This window comes from Nicotiana sylvestris, chromosome 7, assembly GCF_000393655.2.
Source record: "Nicotiana sylvestris chromosome 7, ASM39365v2, whole genome shotgun sequence".
Lineage (NCBI taxonomy): Eukaryota > Viridiplantae > Streptophyta > Magnoliopsida > Solanales > Solanaceae > Nicotiana > Nicotiana sylvestris.
In genome coordinates this window covers 79799184-79813691 of record NC_091063.1, presented here as the reverse complement: position 1 = coordinate 79813691, position 14508 = coordinate 79799184, and the positions used below count along the sequence as shown (strand labels likewise).

Below are 14508 nucleotides of genomic sequence, written 5' to 3'. Positions count from 1 at the left end.
ATTCATGCGTTATACCTAATTTTCAAGTGTTGGTTAAAGTAAAGCTATAGTACATATACTGAATGTGTTATACGTGAAGTTGAAAAGACAGATAGGTATAGTGCCCTTTAGTGTTATGTTATGCCTTTTATCGTTACGTAGTGCCATTTAGCCTAGTAAAACTGATAATAAATTTTAGTTTATGTTAGTTGATGTTGTTTATGGCCATTTAGAGTAGTGTGACTTTAGTGCTCTTTAGGATTCTTTAGTCTAGAATAAAAACTATGTGTCCTCATTAACTAACCCGGTTAGAGTACTCAATTATGGATCAAATATTAATCAATTATTAAGTGTTTATTATATGTATTACTAGATAGCAATCAAATATTAGATATGAATTATAAAATAATTAGTTGACAGTACAAAAGAGACACTGCCAGATTTTTGGGTACCGCAGACATTGGACGTAGGAGTCCCACATTATTGTAGAAATCATGCAAGTAGTCTTATTAATGATGTGTGTCAACTAGGACCTAGATTATGATGCCCTCGGTCCGGACGGATGCGTACAAGATGTTGACGAAAAAGATCAAGACAATGACAATGAAATAGTGCCAGACAATGACACTAATAACGAATGAAAATCATTATTTATTTCTTGAAGTTATTTTTAATTGTTGTATTGAATCTTCAATGCTAAATGTCAATTAGATGTAAGCTCATTAGAAACTTAATTTTATTTCATAAATATTGCAAACAGCACCATTACAGACATTTAATACAACAAAAATATTGCAACAAATCACTAAGTTTATCCTTGAAAATTGGGCACATTGGATGAACTGCCACCGGGAGCTGAACTACCACCACTTCCCAAACCAACTGAAGGATATTTATGGCGATCGTGTCCTGTTTGGGAACATATACCATATTTACGCGCATAAACGGTATCACCAACATTTATTTGGCTCCATTATTTATTGCACTTTTCGGTGACGCACATAATCCTTGTTACACACCATTTTAAATGGTTCCGGTGGCCAATAATGATTAGCACACGCTGGTTGGAAGTGGCCACTATAGATGTTTACATATGCAGCGTCATTATATTCTTTATCAACGTACCTCATCGCCGCAAAACTTGTATGTTGAAAGCACTTCATGGCATGTGAGCATGGAAAGTGATAGATCGACCATTCACATATGAACATAATCTTCTGGATTCATTGATGGGGTGAGAATTATTACCGTGGTTTTGATGCAGATCAGTGCGAACTTCAAAAATATTTCACTCGTTGTAATACTGCAAATAAGTATGCCACTTTGCTCTCTTCCTATATTTCTCAAATCGTTTCATTGGTTGTAGCATAAATTGAACACCCCTTTCCAACAAGGATGATACACTTCGTGATCTTTCAACAAACCTATCTGTTATCTGCTTGAATGACATCCGCGACATGGTTGTGATAGGCAATCCACGGGCAGACTTCAACAACCCATTGAAAGACTCTAACACATTTGTAGTCAAAATTATCAATCTTCTACCACCATCCTTATATGAAATCCACTTGTCAAGCTCATGTCGCATCAACAAACGATAAGCTTTTAGGTCTTCCTACCTAATCAATTCCATTCGCCTACTGAATTTACACTATTGATAATCTATTGCAGCTATCCATATTAAATCATGTAAGCTCTTGTTCGGATGAGCCCGCTGGAAGTTGGCCTTCAAGATCCTAACACAGTAACGATGGTATGCATACAGCTCCTAATATGCATCCAAAGTCTGTACAGAACTTAAAATCCCATCATGCCGATCAGATATTAGAAAAATATCTTAACGCAGTTTGACAACGTGTTCTTTCAAGTGATTCAAAAACCATGTTCAAGTCTCTTGACTTTCATTGTCACAAATAGAAAATGCGAGGGGATATATGTTTCCATTAGCACCTATTACAACGGCGATCAACATCTTAATATCATACTTTCCATAGACATGAGTGTTTGTCTATGGAGATTACCAGCCGACAATGTATAAAATCATCAATGGTTGGTTTAAATGCCAGAACGCATATTTGAATATGAATTCTGGTATTTACGGACTCCACTCATGCTTCCATTCAACAATAGTCCCTGGGTTAAAGTGCTACAAAGTAGCGATGTACCTAAGTAGAGCGGCAAATGACTTATTCCAGTTACCATAAACAATCTCAAATGCACGTGTACGCCCAAAAAATGCCTTTCTTTTGGTAATGGTATAGCCATATACCCGGTGGTGAGATGTTATACACTCTTTAATTTTGTACCTTATGGACGATACAATGTGTGGAATCAAGACAAGAGAAATTGATAGCTTTTCAATGTCTTTTACGTATATTTTGATGATCTAACAAACTTTGTCAAGAACCAGATAGGGAACCTGACACACTTGGGCTACACTACAAGTTAATGGATTCCAGCTCAATGTGAACTGATATAGCTTCAGGGGATAGAGAACCAAACAAGGACCTGATACCCTTGTTGTTCCCTCATAGCAGTACGAAGTCAATGGGACACAACTAGAAGCGACATGACTGCCTGCACTGTTTTTGCCTGCACTGCACTGTTTCTAGTGGCCACTTATTCCTTGACCAACTAAAGTGCTTACATCATTTCAAGTGATGTCATCAAGGTGTATCAAAAATGAGTTATATCAAAACATCACTTGAACACTTCAGTTTCTCATTCAAGCCTTTTGCAAAAACAGAGAAATTAATTCTTACAAGCTTGAAGAACAAAGTTAAACGCTACTACGGACCAGTTCCTAAAGCTAGTATTTTGTTGTCCTTAGTTGTGTTGTAACTTTGTGATTGTTCTTATTGTATCTCCTAAGTTTCTTAGCAAGAATCATTGATTAGGAACCCTCTTGTAAAATCTGTAAACTCTCTGAGTTTATGTTGTGACTAGGTTTAGTCATAAGTTAAAGCCTTTGTAACTAGAGAGTGACAAAGTGGCTTGTTGTAAGAGTATCACAAGTTAGTTGAGTTGAATTCTTTGTAATGGAGTTATTATAAAGTGGCTTGTAATAGGTGTTTACAAGTTAGTGAAGTTGAAATCCTATAGGTGTAGGTCGTGATTTTTGCCCCTTGAGTTGGGATTTTTCCACGTAAAAATCCCGTGTCTTATTTACTTACTATTTTACTAGCATTCTCAGTACAACCTCATAGAGGACCAGGTACTCTACTGTTTGGTGGACTCATACAAACTAAAAATTAGTATCATAGCAGGTTCCTCCTATCAGGCTAACACCTAGGAAAGATCCTTATGGCTGCTCCACCAAATTTTGAAGAAGGTCAATTTACATACCGACCACCCAGGTTCAATGGACAATACTATGGGTGGTGGAAAACAAGAATGCATGATTTATCATGGCTGATGATTCTGAGTTATGGGATGCCATATGTGACGGTCCTTATGTTCTAATAAAGGTATTGGAAGAACTTCCATTTTCAATGCCAAAAACCAGTAATGAATACACCGACGCAGACAGAAAAGTTGTGGAGAAGAATTTTTGTGCCAAGAAAATTCTGGTATATGGAATAGGACCTGAAGAATACAATAGAATCTCCGCCTGTGGCAATGCCAAGGAGATACAGGAAGCTTTGCAAACAGCTCATGAGGGAACCACCCAAGTAAAACAATCTAAGATCGATATGCTCACTACTGAGTATGAACTCTTCAGGATGAAGGACGATGAATCTATTCAAGATATGCACACAAGATTCACTTCCATCATAAATGTGTTACACTCACTTGGTGAAACCATTCCTAGGAACAAGCTAGTGAGGAAAATCCTCAGTATTCTGCCTAGTCCATGGGAAAGCAAGGTGAATGCTATTACTGAGTTAAAGGACTTGCAGGAGCTGACCATAGAAGAGCTGGTTGAAAATCTGAAAACCTACGAGATGAAGAGGAGGATAGACAGTGAAAGAAGAGAACCAAAGAAAGAAAAGAACCTGGTACTCAAAGCTAATAGCAATGACTCAAGTGAGGAAGACAATGACATGGCTTACTTAACCAAAAAATTTCAAAAAATGGTCAGAAGAAATGGAGAAATGCTAAAAAGGGGCAGCTCTACCAAACCAAAAAACTATGATCTTTGTCATAAGTGTGGAAAGCTTGGATACTTCATCAAAGACTATCCTCTTTTGAAGTAAGATTTCTCCAAGTACAACCCTAAGAAAGCAGCTAAGAGGAACCCGGTTCCTCTCAATGACTTCAAAAGAGAGAGATCTGATGACCATGGGATAAAACAGGCTCTTGCGGCATCGGGGATTCCTCTAGTGAGTATGAAGATGAAACTGATGCTGGTGATAGTTCCATGATGGAAGTTGAAAGTGAGTAAATGAATATGACTCAACTTTTGCTTTGATGGCCCAGTCAGATGATGATGAAGACGATGACGACAAAGAGGTAAATTTTAGGGATGTTCGGAGAAATCTGAAATCCTACTCTCCTAAGAAACTTATGTCTTTAGCTAATGTATTGATTGATGCATATCATAATCTTGTAGAGGATAAAGATGACCTGATCTTAGAACTAGGGGAATCTGATAAAATAAGAGATGATCTCTTGGTAGAAATTGCAGACCTAAGAGAAACAATGGAAGGACTAGGAACTAAGTCTAAACTTGGAAATACTAGAAAAAGAAAAAAGATAGCCAGTGAGGAACACATTAGGCTTGAAAATGAGTTGAAAGCTGTGAGAACTAGGATGTGTGTTGAAACTGAGAAAACAAACACCTCCAAACTGAACTGGAAAGAGTAAAAAATGATCTTGAAAAGTCCCTAAAGTGGACCTGACCCTCAAAAGCTATCACTGCCACGTACACTAATAATGGTGAAAATATACAGGGAATAGGGTTCCAAAGGGAGAAAACTCCTTACAACCCTCACAGCAATTACGTCACTACTCCTGATAACTGGTTTTGTACCCACTGTGGGAACAATGGGCACTTCAAAGAAAATTACCAGGACAGGGTTCAATCTATTCAGAAAAATAAAGTGATTGCTGAAAAAGTGACTACAAAAGATGGACCAGGTTCCACTTGCAAAAAACGCATATTACCTGCATGGACTAAGAGAGCTTTTATTTATCCTCTTGCCTACTACAAGGGACCCAAACTTGTTTGGGTTCCTAAAACTAACTCTTGATCTTCTTGTATAGGGAACAGTGAAAGGAAGCGGTCAATAATGGTTCATGGATAGTGGGTGTTCACAGCACATGACTGGGAACACCATGGACTTTCTTTCACTAAAGCCCTGCAAAGAGGGAGTGTATCCTTTGGCAAGGGGAAAAAAGGGTACATTCTTGGAGTTGGAAAAGTCGGGAAGTCACTCACTCATTCTATTAAAAGTATGTACTATGTCAATAGCCTTAAGTACAGTCTCTTAAGTGTCTCTCAAATCTATGATAAAGGAAACAAGGTGGAATTCTTGTCCAAGATATGTACAATTACTGATCTGGTAACCGGTGAAGTGGTACTTGTGGCATAGAGATACAAGAACATCTATGTTGCTGATGTTGAGTCCTTATAAAGTGGTGATCTGAGTTGTCTGAAAGCTATTGATGATAATGCTTAATTGTGGCACAGAAGATTGGGGCACACAAGTTTTTCTCTTCTGAACAAACTAATTCAGAAGGACCTGGTCCATGGTCTGTCCATGACAAAGTTCAAGCTGCAAAAAGTTTGTGATGCATGTGCTAGAGGAAAACATATGAAGTCCTCTTTTAAGTCTAAAAGGGATGTGAGCATCTCAAAGCCACTCGATGCTTCTGCATATGGGCCTATGTGGTCCTATGAGAGTGCAAAGAAGGGGAGGAAAAAGATACATTTTCGTGATAGCGGATGACTACTCCAGATTCACATGGACTCTGTTTCTCAGAACTAAAGATGAAACCTTTGAGGTGTTTATGGCATTTGTGAAGAAAATCTAGCTGAAGATGGAGTCTAGAGTCGCATGCATTAGATCAGATCATGGAACAGAATTTGACAATGCCAAATTTGATGCTTTTTGCAATGAAAATATCATCACTCACAACTTCTCAGCTCCCAGAACTCCCCAGTAAAATGGAGTAGTGGAAAGGAAGAACATAACTCTTAACGAGATGGCAAGAATAATGCTAATCGATAATGGAATTACAAAGAACTTCTAGGCTGAAGCGGTCAACACTGCCTGCTACTTGGTGAACAGGTGCATGATCAGATCACTCCTGAACAAAACCCCATATGAGTTGCTGAATAGAAGGAAACCCAAGCTGACTCACCTAAGAACATTTGGGTGCAAATGCTATGTTTTCAATAATGGAAAGGTTCAGCTTGGTAAATTTAATGCCAAGAGTGATGAAGGAATATTTTTGGGATACTCTTCTCAAAGCAAAGCATACAAGATATACAATAAGCGAACTCAATGTGTTGAGGAAAGTGTTCATGTTATTTTTGATGAGTCTCTGTGTGAAGAATTTGCAAAACTCATAGGAAATGAGTTTGAAATGAGCATGATGGGGAAACTGAACTTCTTCTTGGGTCTTCCAGTAAAACAGTCCTCAAAGGGTACATTCATTTGTTAGCAAAAATACATCAGGGAGCTCTTGAAGAGGTTTGACAGGGAAGCATCAAAGGTGATAGATACTCTCATTGCTACGGCCACTGATAATAGGCTAAATTGTTTAATATAGCCTGTGTTTTAGCTCAACTTAAGGATGGTTTACTATTGTAAATGTTCAAATAATGCAAAAATTGGCTCTAATCATGACTTTAATATCTCACAGGAGTTCAATAAACAAATGAGGATTTATGATGGTAATCAAGTGAAAAATGGAGTCAAATGACGAAAAGTTGAGTAGCAACATCTTAACAAGAGAAAACCCCACTAGCGCTGGTCATGCGCTGGTCATGCGCTGGTCATGCGCTCCCGTGCTAGTTCAGTGATTTGGACAAAAAGAAACCCCACTAGTGCGGGTCATGCGTTGGTCATGCGCTCCCGCGCTAGTCTAATCCGGGAAATCAATTATTTGGGGGCAAAATGGGAAATCTGAGAGGATCCACTCAACTTACATAAAGTAAAGCTCCATTATTGAGAAAAGAGATCAGATTTTTGAGGGAGAAAAAGCCATAGAAGAAGGAGGAGCTTCCTCTTGGAGCTAAGAAATGAGAAGAAGAACATCATTTTGGAGCAAGGATTCAAAGAGTTCTTCTAAACTTTCTTCTATTTGCTTGTTAATATTATGTTTAAAACTTTTATTGTTGATTTTTGTATGATTATGAGTAGCTAAAAACTCTAGTATTCTTGGGTCATGGATGTTAGATAATTATGTTATTTGAAGCTTAGATTGAAGATCTTGAATTTATTGTTATGGGTTGTTTATTTGATTCTGCTTCTAATTATTTTACTGCGTAGCTAACAGTGAAATATTATTTACGAATCTTGAATTAAACTTGAAAAAGGAAATTCTTGGTTGCATATAGAATCAAATAGAACAAGTTTTGAATCTCGGGCATCGGGTGAAGAATTCGCAATTAAGATAGACATATACTTAATTGCCTTGTTTGGTTGAAAAATAGGAGTTGTAAATGCATTCTTGCTAATATTAATACCATAGACATATAGGTATTAGTTTAACTTGAATAGATGCATAAGAACTCGAAAGATTCTTATGAATATTATTAACCCTATAATCAATAACCCGGATAATTCAATAAATCCATTTTAAGCTAAAATAGTAGCATAATTTCTAGCAAGTCCATGACCCGGGAATATATTTATCCAAATTGTTATAAACATATTGTGAAATTGGTGTAGTAATTTTGTGTTGAATTATTGTGCAATTATTAAGTAAGTTGTAAATTGGTTCTTTAAATATTTTGTAATAATTTAGCTTGAATTGATAATTGTTTGAGTCTACATCAGTCGATAAGTTGATCACAATTCCTCGTGGGAACGATACTTTACTTACTACTATATTACTTGTCGATCGCGTACACTTGCATGAGTGTTTTGGTCGCAACAGCCACTCTACTGGACATGGATGAAACTGGATCTCCTGTGAATCAAACCATGTATAGAGGCATCATTAGGTCTCTTCTCTATCTTACTACCAGCATACCAGATATTGTCTTCAGTGTGGGGCTATGTGCAAGGTTTCAATCAAATCCCAAAGAATCTCATTTGAAGGCTGCCAAAAGAATTCTGAGATACCTTAAAGGAACACAGGACCTGGTTCTTTATTATCCTTCAGGCGATAGTTTTAATCTCATGGATACGCTGATGCAGACTATGCATGTTATCTTGTGGATAGGAAAAGCACTTCTGGAATGGATCACTTTCTAGGATCATGTCTCATCTCCTAGGGAACAAGGAAACAAAATTCAGTGGTCCTTTCAACAGCTGAAGCAAAATATGTAGCTGCAACATCCTGTTGTGCTCAACTTCTATGGATTAAGCAGCAACTGGAATATTTTGGGGTACTTACTGAGAGTGTGCCTCTTCTATGTGACAACACCAGTGCACTCAACATGGCCAAGAATCCAGTTTAACACAAAAGAACCAAACATATTGATGTGAGGCATCACTTTCTGAGGGACAATATGGAGAAAGGGTGGATCTGTATGAAATTCTGTAGCACAGAAGACCAAATTGCAGATATCTTCACCAAAGCATTAAGTAGGGAACATTTTGAAAGAAACAGAGTGAAGTTGGGGATGCTAAAGCCCAATTGAGGACCTGATTCCTTATCTTTTGGCTATGAAAATCACCTTCAAGTAAAACTAGCTAAACGTGTTTTCTGGCCAAGTCTAACTTACATTAATACCATTGTAGGTAAACATGCATGATGAGTATAGAAGCTGTAAATACAGTACATGGACGATAGAACTGGATTGATACTTTCAATTAACAGGTCAAGAACTTGGTTCTTGTACCTAAGGTGAGTAGTTATGTGCATTCTTTAATACACGTCTTAAAAAGGTACAAAACACAACTACCATGTCATTCACCTTTTTAGATCCTATTGTCACGTCTCTTCACTTCAAATCATTCCATCTCCCTCTGAAACGTTGCACTTCTCCATGCAGAACCACCGTTTCAGAACCGGTCCTTATATCTCTCTTCATAATTATCCATCCTTAATAAAACCCTCTTCTTTTCTCCATAAACCATAACTCTTCAATTAGAACTTCCTTGAGTACATTCACTCTATCTTTTCAATGGCTGATACAAACTCCGACATACCTGCCTCAATCATCCCTGGAACTGAAAATCCTATGGAGTCTTCCGTCCCCTCTGAGTTTTTTATAACCACTCTTACTCTCCCCGTTGAAATCACTCCTCACCCAGATTCCCCATCTCTCTCCATTTCAGAAACCCCTAAAATTGTTGGTACATCCTCTCTATCTTCTGAGGTTCCCACTAATCAAAGAACAAGGTCAAAGAAATGAGGTCGCAGAGGGTTACGCCATTGTTACTGCAAATTCCGTGGTGGCAGTGATGCCGATTGAGGAAGAAAATGTTGGAACTATCTTTGTGGTATCTGCTGACAGTGTCCTTCATGAGATAATTTCTCAGAAAAATGAGGTACAGGGTGTGGGGGAAGAAGGAGCCATAGTGACTGTTGAGGAAGCTGCACTAGCAAAAACTACTGGGCCATCACATGAGGCACCTGATCCCTCTTCGGAGGACCCAGGTCAAGGGTCTCATTCCCAAGACAATTCTGCTCCTACATTTGCTGTTGCACCTCTAGACATTCAAGCTCCTGAGATGAGGTCCAATGATGAGGAGGATTTAGACAACCTGGCTCTTGATACGTTATAATTAAGTGAAGGGTGGTGTCCACTCCTGAGTCTTCCACCAAGCGACCTACTACCAGGTTTCAAGATAAAGTGGCCTATGACTCTGCCCCTCAAAAGAGCAGAAAAAGTAGTAAGAAGAAAAGGAGGAGGTTGGTGAAAGATAATGTGCCCGTATGTGTTAAAGCAGTCCCTGTGGTAGAAGTGTAAGAGGAAACACCAGAGGAACCCAGTTCATTGGTGAGACGGTCCCAGAAGAAGCAACCTGCTTCAGTAGAAAGAGTTTCAACCCCCAGTTCCAAGTTTAAGGATGTTGTGAGTGAGTCCTCGATGTCTGATGAGGATGTGTTAATCAAGTCTAAAGGAAAAGAGAAATCAAGTGGTGGGAAGTCCGGCAAATGCAAGTCTGAAACTGTTCAAGAACCTGGTTTTATGAAGAGACTGAGGAGTGAAGGCAGTTCCATTTCAGAATGCCTAAGGTATCAAAAGGTTCTGATGGGTTGTATGTTTGACCCAGCAATCTCTGAGATGGCTGGTATGCGTCAAGTTCTTGAAATGGTTGAGTTTCAACGATGGGCGCATCTATTCCAAATAGATGCACCTAAGGTATATGAGGATGAGGTTCAAAGCTTCTTTGCTAGCCTCTTTCCTGTTGAGACCGATCACATTTGTGCTTTGGTGAACAGAGTAGATATCGTGTTCGATGTAAAAGTGCTTGGGGAAATTCTTAAAGTCCCTACAGTTGGTGTGTCAAGAGTGAAGGATATGTGTCAGTATAATTTTTGAAATGTCATGGTAAAAGACAATGCGAACCAGAAAGGGGATCAGATCCACAAAAAGGCACTACTCCCTGTTTATCAACTGCTTTTCGAATTGGTAAACAAAGTTCTATTACCTCGTGCTGAAAGAAGGTCCATGACTTCTATGTCTGACCTGTTTTTGATGGAATAACTGGATAGCTTTACTCTTGTAAGCCTACCTGCTATTATGATTGAACACATGCAAAAGGTAGCAACCTTTAAGGATGGTAATCATGGCCTTCCCTATGGGTTTCTACTTACGCGAGTGTTCAAGTTCTTCGAGGTGCCACTGGGGCAAGGCAAAGTAGGGACTAAGAAGCAGACTTTCTCATAGACAATGTTGGAAGAATGCGAGTGCATAGAAAAGAATTGGGGGGCAGTAGGAAGTACATCAACCGTCTCACAACTCATTAATGCTCAAAGTGCAACTGAGGAGATTCGCTGGTTGAAGGTTAGGAATGCTATCTTGGAAGGTCAGCAAGCCCAAGGGGTTCCGGCGTCAAATGATGAAGTAGCTCGTTTGACAAAAGAGAATGCTGATCTCAGGGCGCAAGTAAAGAACTTGAAAGCAGAACTGCTCAATGAACAAAAGTCAGCCAATGCCCGAATAGACCTAGTTGTCCAAACACTTGCTGCAACATCCAAGCCCTCTACTCCTAGTGCCCTTAAGTATCCCTTCAATTACCAGTTTCTGGAATGTTCTTTTAAGGTTTTTTTTTTCTGGCAGATGTTTTGTTTTCTTTTTTTGATGTGGTTGGAATGAAACACTACTACTGTCGTCTTAACAGTCCAATGTTGCCTTTGCTTTTTAAGCAAAGGCATATAAAATCTTTATCTATATAAAATCTATCCTCTTTTATTGTCTTATTGCTGGAATTTTAAATTCTCTTCTCTATCATGTTGTGTGCACATATGTGGCATAAGTTAGCTAGGCTGGACTTTTTTATGCTATTTGACTATTTGTGTCTTTTTAATGATGTCAAAAGGGGGAATAAATAAAGTATCGAGATAAAGATAAAAGTCAGGGGAACATGATTCAAAAAGTAAGGCATAAAGTTAGGGGGAATTTATGAGTTCATGTTACTTTATCTAGAGTTCCTGTTACTTTATCTGGTTCTTCTTGCTCTAAATACACGTTATCTGTTTACGTTTATCATCATCAAGAAGGGGGGAAATTTATAGGTTTTCAATGTCTTTGACTTATATTTTGATGATCTAACAAACTTTGTCAAGAACCAGATAGGGAACCTGACATACTTGGGCTACACTGCAAGTTAATGGATTCCAGCTCAATGTGAATTGCTATAGCTTCAGGGGATAGAGAACCAAACAAGGACATGATACCCTTGTTGTTCCCTCATAGCAGTACGAAGTCAATTGGGACATAGCTAGAAGCGACATGACTGCATGCACTGTTTCTTCCTACACTACATTGTTTCCAGTGGCCACTTATTCCTTGACCAACTAAAGTGCTTACATCATTTCAAGTGATGTCATCAAGGTGTATCAACAATGATTTATATCAAAACATCACTTGAACACTTTAGTTTTTCATTCAAGCCTTTTGCAAAAACAGAGAAATTAATTCTCATGAGCTTGAAGAACAAAGTTAAACGCTACTACAGACTAGTTCCTAAAGCTAGTATTTTATTGTCCTTAGTTGTGTTGTAACTTTGTGATTGTTCTTATTGTATCTCCTAAGTTTTTTGGCAAGAAGCATGATTAGGAACCCTCTTGTAAAATCCATAAACTCCCTGAGTTTATGTTGTGACTAGGTTTAGTCATAAGTTAAAGCCTTTGTAACTAGAGAGTGACAAAGTGGCTTGTGGTAAGAGTATCACAAGTTAGTTGAGTTGAATTCTTTGTAATGGAGTCATTACAAAGTGGCTTGTAATAGGTGTTTACAAGTTAGTGAAGTTGAACACCTACAAGTGTAGGTTGTGGTTTTTGTCCCATTGAGTTAGGATTTTTCCACGTGAAAATCCCGTCTCTTATTTACTTACTATTTTATTAGCATTCTCAGTACAACCTCATAGAGGACCAGGTATTCTACTGTTTGGTGGACTCATACAAACTAATAGAAATTAAGTCAACATTCAAGTTAAAATAATTCCAACTTAATGTGTCCATATCACAAGTGTGGGTTCCAATGTATTTTCCCATAATCCACATATTTATTTTCAACTTTCTTGCACACACCATCCATCTACAACCTTGAAACCATCTATGACAAATAACCTTATATACTTCCGGAGATGACTCATGAACCTCGATCTCATGACACTCTTTTATGTTTTGCGTTCGCACCGCCCTGCTAAGGCACGCTTTATCAGCAAAAAGCATATTCTTTGATAACACCATTGGTCTAGATTTATCCCACATTGTTGTCTGAATGCTATCAAGATCCTTCGTGAGGGCATCCACATCCAGCATACTGGCAACCGATCGAGGTAAGGAATCTCCCTTGAATGAAAGGGCACATGGGACTCGTACACTCTAGGTCAAACGGGCGGTGGAGTCTATATATATGGAGCATGCTCATTGGTGGCATCATGCTCCTGATCCACTCTCAATCCATACTCAACAATCAGTGGAAGGGATCGTTGGAATAATAATAATACCCAACTGTGAGTCAGGGGTTATTTCCTCGGGGAGCTAACAATGGGTGTTAGAGTGTATACTTGATGCGTGAAGATGAAACAACTTAAATACACTTCCAAACACGTTGGTTTTGCAAATTACTTATATAAACTACATTATCAATGATCGACTAGAGATATGAAACTAGAAATTGACTAATTATTTTTGGTTGTTTTCAAATGGGTAAAAAGCCTAGGGATGTAACATTCACCTAGGTGTTCGCCTAATAGGTTAATTACGCTAACACTTGTTTGATTGATCGAGGTGTATTATAGCTCTTAACTCTAAGATACTCATTCAATACCTCTCGGTTATAGAGTGATTTTACCCAATTTGGCTTTCTCAAGCCCAAATGGGTATCAAGTAAATAGTTGATATGAGCTCAAGTCGGATTTTCTCTATCTCTAGTTCAAACCCTTTAATTAGGCTAATCAAATCCTTAACTAGCCCAATTTATTATTAGCCAAGTTTTCCTAGATTAGATCTCTCTTTCTCAAGTAAAGACCAAGTCAAAAAGGCATGAATCAATATTTGTATTAATTCTAAAATTAAAGCATGAACAAGGCAAAATAACAAACATCCAATCATAAACAAGCATTAAATTAAATACACATAAGGTTTACACACTAGGGTTGGGTCACAACCCTAGTAAATGTCGAGCTACTCATAGTAGAAAATAAAGAAAACAAAGAAAGAATACTAATTAAACCCATAATATAAAATTAAAATGATAAACTATGATATTTGTTGTCCCAAAATGATCACAAATTTCCTAAAATGGTAAACTACAATGGCTACAGCTGAGAAAACTTCAAAACTTGACTGAAAAATGTGATTTCCGTCTATTTATAGTGGCTCAAAATTCGATGACAAAAATATCCCTCGGAGGGTTCTACGGCCACACAATTCCATGTGCGGTCTACACCGTGCTTGAGTCTGCAGGTGGATAGATTCTGTAGCTGCACAATTTGCTCTGCGGCTGCAATTTAGCTTTTACAGCCGCACAATTCATGTGCCATCCACAATTCAGGAAAGGCTTCAGCCTTAGTTATTTTGCACTTTCTAAACTTTTTAAATTCTTGTCAGTGCGACCATCTTCTGCGACTTCTTCTTCAATTACTTCTCGGTTTCTTTATCAGATATGCGGTGATGGGTTTTCAATGTCTTAGCCTTATGCTTCTTATGTTTTGATGATCTAACAAACTTGTCGTGAAGAACCAGATAGAGAACCTGACCCACAGGATATACCTTTCATGTGAACTGGTC

At 38.2% G+C, this 14508-nt stretch overlaps 1 protein-coding gene across 1 annotated transcript; it reads left to right on the top strand.

The window, feature by feature from the left end:
* Positions 1-3386: 3386 nt before the first annotated feature.
* Positions 3387-6588, top strand: LOC138873363 (uncharacterized). Its single transcript, XM_070151828.1, has 6 exons — positions 3387-3977; positions 4399-4719; positions 4872-5058; positions 5239-5498; positions 5612-5673; positions 6213-6588. The coding sequence occupies exons 1-6, from the start codon at positions 3387-3389 to the stop codon at positions 6586-6588; spliced, it is 1797 nt and encodes a 598-aa protein (XP_070007929.1).
* Positions 6589-14508: the final 7920 nt, after the last annotated feature.

What these genes read in the sequence shown, in the direction of transcription:
- LOC138873363 (XM_070151828.1), top strand. Translation starts at nt 3,387, where the DNA reads ATGGCTGATGATTCTGAGTTATGGGATGCCATATGTGACGGTCCTTAT. An exon ending in TTGAAAATGAGTTGAAAGCT is followed by an intron (nt 4,720 to 4,871) that starts GTGAGAACTAGG and finishes GAAAATATACAG; the next exon opens with GGAATAGGGTTCCAAAGGGA. An exon ending in ATCTGGTAACCGGTGAAGTG is followed by an intron (nt 5,499 to 5,611) that starts GTACTTGTGGCA and finishes ATTGTGGCACAG; the next exon opens with AAGATTGGGGCACACAAGTT.